A 13,649-nucleotide genomic window follows, 5' to 3' on the forward strand; every position below is an offset into this window, starting at 1 on the left:
TTCTTTTAATGTCCTTTTCCATTTCATCAATTCTTTTTGATATTGAACTATTGCTGAGAGGAATTGACAAAGTCACATTACTTTTATCTGGGCCAATCATCATATCTAAAACTTCATTTATAGCTGGTAAGATGAGAGTTTTGCCAATAGTATGTGGCTTTCCATATTTGGCAATTAATTTTGAAAGTTTGTAAGACACAACAAGTCCCTTCTCTTGTTGGTTATGAAAGTAACCAACAAGAATAATTTACAATTTTTAAATTTAGTCTTTAATTCATGAAAGTACTCCTTTTTTTTTGCTTTATTTGGATACTTTGTTCTTAAAATGCTCAATCATTCGTTTTTTCATTCATATTAAGCACATAGGTAACTTCTCATTATTTATAGATGGAATACCTCCATATTTTAAATATTCACTTGAATATTGATGACACTTTCTTTTTTAACTCATTCTAATGAGCTACAATGCTACACACTACCAACAAAGTGTGCCACACGATACCACAAGCAAGATGTAAACTGCAAACCAGAATTGTCGGATATGCATTAGGAAAAGTAGCAGATAAAACTTATAAAAGTAGTGAATTCTGCTAAAAATAGCCCGAGTGTAGCTCAGTGGATGTGGCGTTTGCACACCACGGTGCTTGGCTGCATGAAGGAAGACCTTGGTTTCGAGTCTAGTCATTGACTAGAGGAAATTTTTCTAAGCCTTTTATCAGTTGGTTCCTGAGTTAGTCAATCTCTGTCACGGGCAAGCGGGTTTTTTCTCATAGAAACTCAGGTTTTTCGTCCTGTGAACTCAAGAAAATCGACCGTAGAACCCACATTATTTCAGACATTAAATATGAGTGTTAGGGTTAGGGACCACGAGGTGGTGGTACCTGTAGAGCCGTCTCTCTTCACTGTGTGCCGCATTAGTGATAGCCTTGGGCCAGCTAACTCTGATTGCGTACCAGTGGAGATTGAACTGCCCACTCAGTCTCCAAAAGTTAGATAGCGCTAAAAACGGCCTCGCCTACTCCCTGTATATACGGGAATAAAAAAGCGTTAGCTAATTTTTTTTTTTTTAATTATTTTCAATGCAGAAAATTCAGACCAAAAAAGTAGCCCGATTACTTAACTTTCAATATAAAAATTCTAAAAAATAAGAAGCAAATAAATTTGAACAGCACGTTTAATGAGATTCTTGTAATCATGTGCCCTAACTGTATGTTATTCCTATTACTGTTTTAAACTACTGTACTGATGATGTCCTAAGATACTTAGGATGAAATATTTACAATTAAATAATTTTCACTGTGGTTAATACACGTGTTTCTTTTAATTAAGTATAATAATATATATATATATATACAGGTGATAAAAAAGGGGGGGAAATGTGGGGGTGAGTGTTTAACACAAGGCAGGAAGAATAATTTGAAAACCCGGGTTTTTTAAAATAATATATACACACATATACCAGGTGATCCAAAAGTACAGAAATGCACAGAAAGACATGGGATTTTTTTTAATAATGAAAAATTTTATTGCCAGAACAGTTGCATTTGTCACTGACAGGTGGCGCTGTAGCGGTCCCAAAGCTGCTGCCTGTTGCTATTTAAACAGATCTGGAAATTGTGAAAACCCTTTTGCATCAGCCAAAGGTGACAGCGTGGTGTTGGTTCACTGCGTCATTCATTATAGGCCCCTTTTCCTTTGAGGAAGTCCACAGCGGTACATTTCGAACTGTTTCTGTCACACGCGAGCATTATGCAGTGCTTTTAAGAGACAGTATCATTCCCTCCTTGCAAGAGAGGCAAGCGCTCCATAGTGTAACATTCATGCAGGATGGAGCACCTCCGCACATCACAGGTCCTGTCCAGCACTTGTTGCGATCGACATTTGCCGATAACCGTGTCCTCAGTCGCTCTTTCCCACACGAATGGCCACCAAGGTCTCCAGACCTTACACCTTGTGACTTTTGGTAATGGGTTACTTGAAGTCACAGGTGTACAGAGGTTGGCCAACGTCATTGGCCATGTTGAAAGAAGCTATTCGCCATCGTGTGACAGAAATTACAGCTGAAACCCTCTTCGATGCTGTGCCACACTGACGGCCGTCACATTGAACATTTGTAATCCTAGCTGCATTGCGAACTGTGCTGCACCAATGTACAAACTACTGACACAACTGAAGCACCACCTGTCAGTGGCAAATGTAGCTATTCTGGGAATAAAATTTTTCATTATTAAAAAAAATCCAATGTCTTTCTGTGCATTTCTGTGAAAACCACATCGTGCTACTGTCTATACTTTTCAAATTATTGAATTTTTACTTTTTCTGTTACTTTTGGATCACCTGGTATATGTGTGTGTATATATTATTTTAAAAAACCCAGGTTTTCATATTATTCTTCTTGCCTTGCATCAAACACTACCCCCCCCTTTTTTTTTTTTTTTTTTTTTTTTTTTTTTTTTTTTTTTTTTTAACAGCCTAATAGCAGAAGTATGGAAAATGAAGACATCATAGCATCTAAACAAGGTATGTACAAAATTTTTCTTCCTCGATTATTCTGCTATATTTTCTTTTAAAATACACTTATAATGCCCTAAAAATTTCTTGAGTAAAAAAGCCAATGTATTTAAAATAAGGGACACTCCTAAACAAAAACTGTGTGTGTGATGTTTAAAAATAATAATGAGGAAATTAAAAAAAGTAGATCATTACATATACTTAGGACAAGAGATGGATGAAATTAAAAGGAGCACGATGCTTGGGTGTAAAGCATTTGGAAAATTACATTCAATATTCAAAAGTCAACTATCATTATGCCTGAAGAGAACAGTTTTTAACCAGTATATTCTTCCTGTGAAACATGGACACTGAATGCAAAGGAAATTCAAAAATTAAGAACAACATAATTTAGTATAGAAAGAAGTATGCTTGGTATCACAAGATTGGATCACAAAAGGAATACATGGATAAGAAATCAAACCAAAGTCTCTGACATCATAGGAAGAGTGACACATCTGAAGTGGCAATGGACTGGGCATATTGCTTGATGACAAGATCAATGATGGACAAAGGAAGTACTGGATTGGATTCCACAAGAGGAAAAATGACCACGACGCTGATCTAAATCACAGTGGATTGATGATATCATCAAATTTGCAAGAGTGACATGGAAAAGGAGAGCCATGGACAGACAGTTTTGGAGTAATCTTGGAAAGGCCTTCATCCAGCAGTGGATCGACAATTTCTGATGATGATAATGATAAATATATATATATATATATATATATATATATATATATATATATATATATATATATTATTATTAATTATTAATGTCATTCTTATAACATTAATAAATTTAGTTTAATCATTTATCCATGTGTGAGCAAACAAAGTTTGCACCTGAAATTATCTTCAGGACTGGGGTAAGGTAGTACAACACCAGGCAATTCGTAGCAAAGGTGGACCAAGCTAACATCACTCCTATATCATTATCTGCCATAATGCAAAACATATCTCCTTGCGGATATGTATAATGTTATGCATTAAGGGAAGGGCCACTACCCTGACTAGTTTTGACCTTTATTGAGGTCTCTTCAGTGGGAGCCAGGCCCAGAAGTGGGATACCAGGCAGAAGCAATGGCGAGGTCATCTTTACCTATAGGAGTTGCCAAAAGGTGTGCCATCTTTTTATTAAATTACTCTGGATTTAGAGAAAGATGTTGAAAGTTTATTTTTCACTTGGTTAGACTATAATAAATTTAGTTTAATCCTTTATCCAAGAGTGAGCAAACAAAGTTTGCACCTGAAATTATCTTCAGGACTGGGGTAAGGTAGTACAACACCAGGCGACTTGTAGCAAAGGTGGACGAAGCTAACATCACTGAAGATTATTTCAGGCCAAACTTTGTTTGCTCACACTTGGATAAAGGATTAAACTAAATATATTATAGTCTAACCAAGTGAAAAATAAACTTTCAACATCTTTCTCTAAATCCAGAGTAATTTAATAAAAAGGTGGCACACCTTTTGGCAACTCCTATAGGAAAAGATGACCTCGCCATTGCTTCTGCCTGGTATCCCACTTCTGGACCTGGCTCCAACTGAAGAGACCTCAATAAAGGTCAAAAGTGGACCTTTCCTTAATGCATAACATTATACATATCCGTAAGGAGATGTGTTTTCCATTATTGGAAGATACTGAGATAGGAGTGATGTTAGCTTGGTCCACCTTTGCTACGTGTTTCTCAGTGTTGTACTACCTTACCCCAGTCCTGAAGATAATTTTAGGCGCAAACTTTGTTTGCTCAGACTTGGATAAAGGATTAAACTAAATTTATTATAGTCTAACCAAGTGAAAAATAAACTTTCATCATTCTTGTAACAATTTTCAATGTAGGTAAAAATACCAAAAAAATATTCTTGTGCACTTTCTTCTGAAAAAAGAAAAAACATTGTAAATAACATTTGGTTCTGAAATGATTCCTCAATAAAAAAATAAAATATTATTCCTATTGTTATTATTTGGTATTTTCTTACACTATACAAAGAAGAAATCAGTGTACATTTGAAAAGAAATATATTTACTGCTGGTGGTATTTTTGAATAAGCTATACTTTTACAACTCATTTCACAATAAAAACGTATGAGCACATGCTCCCCAAATGATTTACGTTTTCAATTATCTTGTGAAAAGTTTTGAAAATAAATTAAATTCTGAAATATGGTTGAAAGGCAAGTAATCCACTCCTCAATTAAAAAAAAAAAGTTGAATGCCTATGTAACATATCTGCACTTTTTTTAAAAAAATTCAAATTGTTCTTTCTTTCCAAGATAATTGTATCAGGTTATTTATAATTGTTTGATAATAAAACTGAAGCTGTGACTATTATAAATTAAGAATTTATTTTGACAAATACTGTATCAGCCTGTAAAAGAAATAACAGTATTTCTATTTAGGATGAGTGCTAATCGATCAAATGATTGAAAACGAAACAAGACGTTGCTATGTATGTTGCACTCTGCTTGGAGCTCTCAAGTATGACTTCTGAACCAGTGTTCTTTTCTTTCTCAAGTGCAGTGAGAATAATCTAAGCATTCAGCCTTTTCCTCAGGCAGAGAGGATTATTATCTAGCATTTCTATGACATATATCTTATTTCAGAAATGGCAACCAGCAACAGTAGAAATAGTAATATATGTAACTTATTTTTAATAAAAAAAATAAAAAATGAAGCTACTGAACTTTCTTTTATTGCGATATAAATATAATATGAAATGTATTTTTAAAACTTAGAATAATTTCAGCAAACAGCTGAACAAATGATGAAAAAGACAGTAATAACTAAAACAGATTTTGAGAAAATAGTCTGGTATTTAGAAGTAGCTGATTTGACAGGCAATGTTATTTATTGTCTTTCTTTTGTCAAAGAGAGGACTGAGAGTATTGGATTTGATCATCTGATCAGAGGATGTCATTATAAATAAATGAGGTGTAATCTCCCTCCAATTGCTGAGAATGACCATGAAATGATTACCTGGGTGGATGCCAGCTATGTGAGGAAAGGGTATATGTGAAACTACAAGGCTGGTGATTATGAGAAGTTCGGGAGACAGTTTGCAGTTGCAGTAAGGAATGAAGAGTTGGGTGGAAAGGAGCTCAATGCTTCTTGGGTACTATCAAGTGTATTCCAGGGGTCAGAAGGTTAAATATGGTAGGTCTGAAATGGATGAATGAATGAATGAAGAGATTAAGCATGCAATACAGAGAAAGAAGGCATTATGGAGAAATGCAAGATGAGAGGTAATAATTCCATGATGAGTACAAAGAACAGGCAAGGAAGATGACTCGGTTGGTTAGGGTAGGAAAAGTAAAATGTGAGCAGTTGTTAACTAATAAATTCAAAAAAAATTTTAAAAAAATAAATAAAACCTAGGGAGTTCTTTTGATGTGTAGCCAGTGGGGGGGGGGGGAGATCACCGTGGGAGATGATTTTGATTGGAGAAAATGGTATAAGGACAACTGCTGCAGAGGATATAGTTGAAATATTTAATGAGCATGCCATAAAGATCTTCAGTCCTTGTGAATGTGACATCACGGATAGTTTGGGAGCAGCAGTGGATGATGTTCACTGATTGTGAGTGAGCAAGAGGTATATAGCAAATTGAGCAAACTTCATGTTAATAAGGCTGTGGGACATGATGATATATCACCACCTATTTTGAAACAATGTGCCAAAGAGTTGACATCTGCCTTGGCATATTTCTTTAATATGAGTCTTACATTGCCCTCTGTTACATACTGGCATGTAACTGTCCCTCAAAAACTAGAGAAATTCATTTTTCTTTAGATCTAGTTACTATCTCTTCATCTATATTGCCATAATGAAAAATCACCCTGTTCCTATTTGCTTGGCTAATTTGCTTATGCATTTCTTATGGTTACTATCCTCCACATTACCAGGCCTATAACAACATCCCACTAAGTAATTCATCCATTCACCTCTATAGCACACCATACCACCTCAAAATCACTGTCACTAATTCTCCCTTGCATCTCTACCTTGTATGGACTTAACTCTTTTTCTATCATCAATAGCACCCTACCTCCCTTTTTTACCCTTTCTCTCTTCAACAAAAACGTCACACCCATCTATCTCTATTCCTATCAGAATGTCATTCTCATCCAATCCTGTCTCACTTATTCTAACAATTTTTGGGTGAATGAACTCAATCGATGCAACCATTTGATTTCTCTTATTTATGATATTTTTAGCAGTTGTATACAAACATACCAGCTCATTCCTGTATCTATAACAAGTTTCATTGATACCAATTATTAGATGTGACTTCTCCATGCCTTCCTTGAGCCATTTCCTTTTCTCCTTACCAATTTCAGAACCTTCTTCAAATCCAACTGTTCTCTCTACATCCCAGGCCATCCCATTCCCTTCTTGTCTACATTACACATTCACTTCCTCTTTGAGCATCAACCTTTCTCATGCTGTGTTCACCCTGAGTCTCCCTGCTTGTTTTCCCAACTTGTTCTCTCATTCCTCCACTCATGCTATCTACTTTTCCATTCATAAGTACCATTTCAATCGCTCCTTCCTTACACTCTTGCATCTTACATTTTCTACTGCTTCTTACTTGCTCAGATTCATTCGCTATACTCATTACTCTCCCTTCCAGCAGCACTCTCTCCAAATGACATACACACCAAAGCCATTCAAATACTGTCAATCACTATTACACAGTTCAGTTCATCATTCAAACTCCTTCCTATTCATTCTCTACTCATTTTACATCTCGGAAAACAAACTTGTGCATCTTATCATTTACAACACCTCTAATAATCAAATTCCCATACAACAAGACTCTTGAGTCTTTCATTACCTCTTTCATACCAGCATCATTCATTTCCATCTTTTTCACTCTTCCATACATATCTGCAGTTCTCTTCATTTCATTCCACATCCGCTTCATCTCTTGCCTCATCTTCACCAACTCAGCTTTCAAATTTTGCATAATTATTTTATTGTCAGTCACAAGTTTGTTTGCCACCAACCTCCCACCTCACCATCAATTTCACTCTGCTTTTCAACATCACTATTGCACAATTTAGTGTCAATTGAACTCTTTTCCTCGCTATCACTTCCACTTACTTTCTGAAAATTCACATAATCTTCCTCAACTACCATTTCGTTGTGCACCATCATGTTCTCTACTCATATTTAAACTAGCCTCACGGTCCATCAGAATATCACACATTAAGACAGAATGAATTTAAGGAATTGCATGATAGTCAGCCAGAGATCTCTTTTGGTTAATTATAGTTCCATGTTAAAAAAAACAAAAAAAAAACAGTAATTTATCTATTTAGTATTATATATATTTTAAATTGGGGTGCTGAAGGGTCAAAGCTGTATAACTGAGAGGAGACCTCCACATAGCCTTTAAAGGAATGCAGAGAACAGACCAGGGCTTCTGACCTAATGTCCAATCCTCACCTTCTTGTGGTGCACCCTGTTGGGTATCTACTTTGATACTGAAAGAACGAGGATGGGCTGGCAATTTTATTTTGGCTGACCAAATTGTATTCTTATTGGTTAAACCAAAATAAAAAATGATGGTACAACATGACAAAATTTCATGCCAGCTGGGGCGTCGCCCAGTTAAACAAGGCCCCCGTTGTTTTCGCCAGAGAACCAGGGTGAACAGCGAAAAGTCAGCTACTGGAACAAATCTGAAAACACAACTCAACTCAACATAACAGAATTAAAGATCGGTACTATCAACATAAGAAGCCTGAATGGCAAAGAAATGGAGCTAGCTGAGGAATTAGATAAGTACCAGATTGACATAATAGGGGTGACTGAAACAAAAAAGACCAAAACTGGTGAGATCTTTCTGAGCAATAAATACAAAATGTTATATTCAGGCAATGACAATCAATGAAAAGAAGGTGTAGCCATAGTATTCAACACAAAATACGAGGCTAATCTTCTTGAATGGCAGACAGTCTCAAGTAGAGTAATTTGGTCAAATATAAGAATGGGGAACTGGACAATGAGGCTTATTTGTGCCTATGGTCCCACAGAAGGTTCTACTAAGGTAGAAGTGGAGGAATTTTTTCAGGCTTTAGAAAAAGCAACTGACACAATGAAAAAGGAAAAGTTGGTCCTTGTTGGGGATCTAAATAGCAGAGTAGGAAATGATTGTAAGACATACAAAAATATTTTGGGAAAATTTGGAGAAAAGAGCAAAGCTAATAATAATAATGGCAAATATCTGTTGGATTTCTGCTCAGGACATGGACTGGTTATTACTAACACCATGTTCCAACATAAAAATGTGCACAAATTCACATGGAGAGAAGAAGCAAGGAATAAGAAAAGTCTCATTGACTATGTTGTTGTTGATAGTGATGTTTTCTTCCTGGTACAGGACACCAAGGTGTACAGAGGATTTGAAATTGGAAGTGATCACTATTTAGTCTTGAGCAGGATAAAATTGAATTTCATATTGAAAAGAATAACATGTAAGAAAGTTTTAAAGCGAATAAAAGTTGAGCAGCTCTCAGATGTAAACTGTAGACTAAAATACACAAAGATTATTGAAGAAAAAATGAAAGAGTTTGAGAACAGGAATCAAACCTTGGAAATTCAGTGGCAAGCCTGATTGATTCAGCTAGAGAGGCATGTGGTGAAGTTGTCTGCAATGATAGAAAAAACAGAACTCCATGGTGGACACAGAAAGTTAAAGAGGCAGTGAAGGAAAAGAAGAAAGCATATCAAAAGTTCCTGGCAAATAAGTCAGCTTGTGCTCTTAGAGAATACAGAGACAAATGTAAGAAAGGTAAACAGTGTGTAAAACTAGCTAAACAAAAGTCATGGGAGGACTTTGGCAAGAATATAGAAAATAAATATCAAGAAGGTGGCAAAATATTCTAGAGTTTGTTGAAGAAGCTTAGGAATGGAGGAAAGAGTGCTGTAAAAGGAGTTAGAGATGATAAAGGTGACATGAAAACCGAAGAAAAAAATATCCTTGAAGTATGGAGTAATTACTTCGAAAAATTGCTAAATGAAACAAGCAGTGATAGCACAGTGGTAAACAGCACTCAACAGGCATACAGTCAGGAATACATATCCATACTTGAAGTAGAAAAAGCCATCAAAGGCTTGAAATGTGGAAAGGCAGCAGGAGTAGATGATATTCGACCAGAAATGTTGAAGTATGGTGGTATGAAAGTCTTACAGTGGGTGCACTACATAGTTCAGAAGGCATGGAGAGAGGGACAAATTCCTGATAATTGGAGTAGAGCTTTAATAGTACCCATATATAAAAAGGGAAATAAAACTGAATGTGAGAATTACAGAGGTATTTCCTTACTAAGTGTTCCGGACAAGATTTATGCCAATATACTTGAGAAACAGCTGAGAAGAATCGTGGAAGAAAAGATTGGTGAAGAACAAGCTGGATTCTGGCCAAATAGAGGCTGTCAGGAAGACCAAGATATAGGTGGATTGATACGGTACAAAGTGCCTTAGACGATAGAAATATAAGATCTGATAATGTTGGAGTCTTGACAAGTATCAGACTGATTTGGAGGAAAATTGTAGATAGGAAGTTAGTAATGATGTAATTTTTTCATGTAGTACTATCATATCCTGTACATCTCTTGAGGATACATGGCAGGAATTTGATGATGATATTTTAAATTTAAACTAAATATTAACAATATTCATGTGAATTCAAAAAAAAAAAAAAAAAAAAACAGTAATATGAACTTTATAAAACTAGTTTATCAATGTATAAGAAAAATGAAGTCTTACTTTCAGAGATTTCTACTATTCTCATATCCAAATAATTAAATCATTACATGAAAAACTCAAAATAAAAACACTAAGCTGCTGATTCTTTAGAAAATAAATTATGTAATCCAAAGAACATATTTATTTCTTTATAAAAATTGAACTGTATTAAGAACAAAATGGACCATAATTAAAAATGCAATCTTACCTCTATTTGTTGAACTGTAAGATCTAGGAAAGTCAAATCATTCCGTACAGGAATAACTGACTTTGGACCAGTACATCCCATGCTAGTTCCAAGCCCACCATTTAGTTTAATTACTACTAATTTGTTCAGCATATCTCTGATCATGTCTGTCGATGGTTCATCTAAGCTGTCATAATTGCGAACCTGAAAAAATACATACCATATTACTTTGCAGAACATCTATGAAAAGAAAAACATAATAATAACAGATTGCCTATAATGAAAGCACACTGAGTGAAATAACTTTTCCATTAGTATTAGCATTTAATATGTACTATCTTACCTTAACTTCCAACCAGTAATTTAAGAAAGGAAATGCTTCCTTGTATGTATTCTTAGTAAATATATTTTTACCATCATGTAAGAGAAAAATAAAATTAAAACATTCATAGAAGGTCATATATAACATATTGTAAAAATAATCATAATTTATAATTATGAATATTTTTCCAATTGTTTCTCTATATTGTATAACATTAGTTTTCATTTCGTAACACATACCGGAACTTGTGAAGTGCCCGTTATTGATATCATTATTGTCAAAATGAAATGTAAACCATTTGAAATTGATGTACTTACCAGATTCTGATAATTTGTTATAATTTGAGTTTTTTTTTTAAATTGTAATTTAAAATTGGTAAGTGTTCAGGTATTTGTGGTGTTTTGAAAAGACATTGTTATGCTAACAGAAACAATGTGTCCACCATTATACTTAATTTCTCACTTGCCATTTACATGGAGTCGCATGCTCGCTGAGAAGAAATGATGGGTGATTGACAGCTGACAGACAGAGAGTGTTCGGTATCGGGGTAATGAGGAAACAAGAGAGAGTGGAAGTTTAAGAATGCAGATCGGAAAATTTTGCTCTTAGGAAGGTTTATGTGACAGTCGGGAGAATATTAATAGAAGATTCTGAAAAGGAATCACAGAACTGCGAATCCTTAAACTGGAGGAGTTGAGACTGTCAACAAGTGTTTAGTTTATAAAAGAAGTATTGGAGTCGATGTTCTAATTTGAATGTTCGAGGAAACACTGAATGGAAAATTTCATCTTCTGTCTTAAGGACATCAGATTTCTATGGAAAAAGCAATTGGTGAAATTTGAAACTGTCAAGTGGTTTAAACATGAAGAGCTCTACTCAGATCTGTTGTTTATAAAGTAATAGAAGATATTTTTTTCTCTGGTACAAAAATTAGTAAATTGTGTGACAAATTGAACTGCAAAAGGTAAGAGTATTTAATACTTCAGTGAATTCACAGTATTTATACTTCAGGGACAGGAGGATTAATATTGTATGCTACATAAGGATGATAAGAAAGGATCCCATGGAAAAGAAGAAGGAAATGTTTATATTTCTGAAAGATGCTTACTAATATAAAAGTAAATATAATATTCTCTCATATAAAAAAATAAAAGTATTTCCAGTTTGTATAACTATATGACCTCAGTGAAAAGAATATGAATGCATTAAGTGGTATATAAAGATGGAGAATTTAACCAATTTCTTTCTTAATGAAGAAAAATGTGACGAAGAAATCTTATTATTATATCTAACTGATGATTTATCACTATCATTCTAAGAAAATTTCATTACTGTACCAAGCTTTTACAGCTAACATCACACTGGTAGATATCAAAAAAGAAGAGAAGAAAATAAGACAATCATTATGAATACTTTTTTTTCTTTTTTAGAAACTCTGGCAAACTAAAGTTGCACAATATTACAAGTCTAAAGGAAGAACTTTAACCAACAAGTACGTTTCCTATACTGAAAGTCAATTTTGACTTATAAAACTTGGATGTTCCTTTTCACAAACACATTGGCATACAAAAACAAAGTAGACCATTCACTGTGGTAGTAAATATGTATATGGAAATTTTGTTACAATGTATTTCTGAATAACAGATAAAGGAAAATTATTCAAATAATATAAAAAATTTTACCCAGGCTGTTTCTTTTTTCCCTATTCCAAGAAATTAATTAAAAATAAAAAAGCTATGATAATCTTTTAGTAAAGAATTCTGTTTCCACCTGTTGACCTGGAGTAAAGAAGTGGAAACAAACTGTGAAAGACTGTTATAATAGATTGTGTGCTAGAGACCATAATATTTCATGTGGAAAATAAGTGAAATGTTTAACATTTCACTTATTTACATTTCACATAGTTAAAATATGTTTAACATAGTAAATGAAATTAGTAAAAGAAAATCTAATCACTTTTCTAAATTTAAAGCCTGACACTGAGGTGGCAGGGTTTTCCCCTCCCACAAACTTGCATTTTTTCATCCCACGAAATGGTATATAACAACTGATAAGTTGTTATGTACCATTGTTGTGTCCTTATCTATGATTATTTAACTTTCCTTTATCCTTTCAAGTGAATCTCTAATTGTCTTTATTCAAAACTCAACTATGCACGAGATATTACAAAATTTATATATTTAAGCTTTTTCTCCCATTAGTGTGCCTAATATTTATATTATACTGCGCCTTTCAGGATATTTAGTTTAGGATATATTATTCGAAAACAAGGAGAAAATATAAAAATATGTCTGAGTGTGAAACGATTAAGCAGTTGTGACCCTCTATCTCGTAACTTAACACATTAAATTCCTGCGTGATTAGGTTCGTACGTTTTTTCAAGTGGTGCATTAGGTAGCAATTTCAGACAACTGTATAATCAGTGAACAAAAGTTTATTTAAAATCGTAAACATGGTACAATTCAATTTCTAATATATAAAACACAATTCAATACTAAGAATAATCCTGGAACAAATTAACACTTTACTTAACCTTTTTCTAGTCAGAATGCTCTATATTGCTATAATACCATGAACATTTATATTTATATTCAGTTTACCTTATCTAATCTTACAAAACAAAACAATATAGATTAAACTATCCTTTCGCTACGCCCATACATACATTTGACCTTTAAGACACTCTCTTATGAATTACCATGCAGATACATAAATCTCTAGCACATGAATGCATATCAAATAATATAAACTAGTTTACTCTTACTCTACTCTGAGTTGCACTAAAGTCCTAGTATATCCTCAACTGTCCAGTAATTGACAATGATTGCAATTAT

At 34.1% G+C, this 13,649-nt stretch overlaps 1 protein-coding gene across 2 annotated transcripts in view; it reads right to left on the bottom strand.

The window, feature by feature from the left end:
• UGP (UDP-glucose pyrophosphorylase) overlaps nucleotides 1-13,649 on the bottom strand; it is a 243,987-nt gene that overhangs the window by 188,256 nt on the left and 42,082 nt on the right. For both annotated transcript variants that reach the window (XM_090398780.1, XM_090398779.1), the window contains exon 4: nucleotides 10,515-10,697. In XM_090398780.1, coding sequence (XP_090254906.1) covers nucleotides 10,515-10,697 — 183 coding nt within the window. The remainder of the gene's footprint in view (nucleotides 1-10,514; nucleotides 10,698-13,649) is intronic.

This window comes from Typopeltis vanoorti, chromosome 10 (genome assembly GCF_054136105.1).
Source record: "Typopeltis vanoorti isolate ZY-2024b chromosome 10, IOZ_Tvanoo_1.0, whole genome shotgun sequence".
Classification (NCBI taxonomy): Eukaryota; Metazoa; Arthropoda; class Arachnida; order Uropygi; family Thelyphonidae; genus Typopeltis; species Typopeltis vanoorti.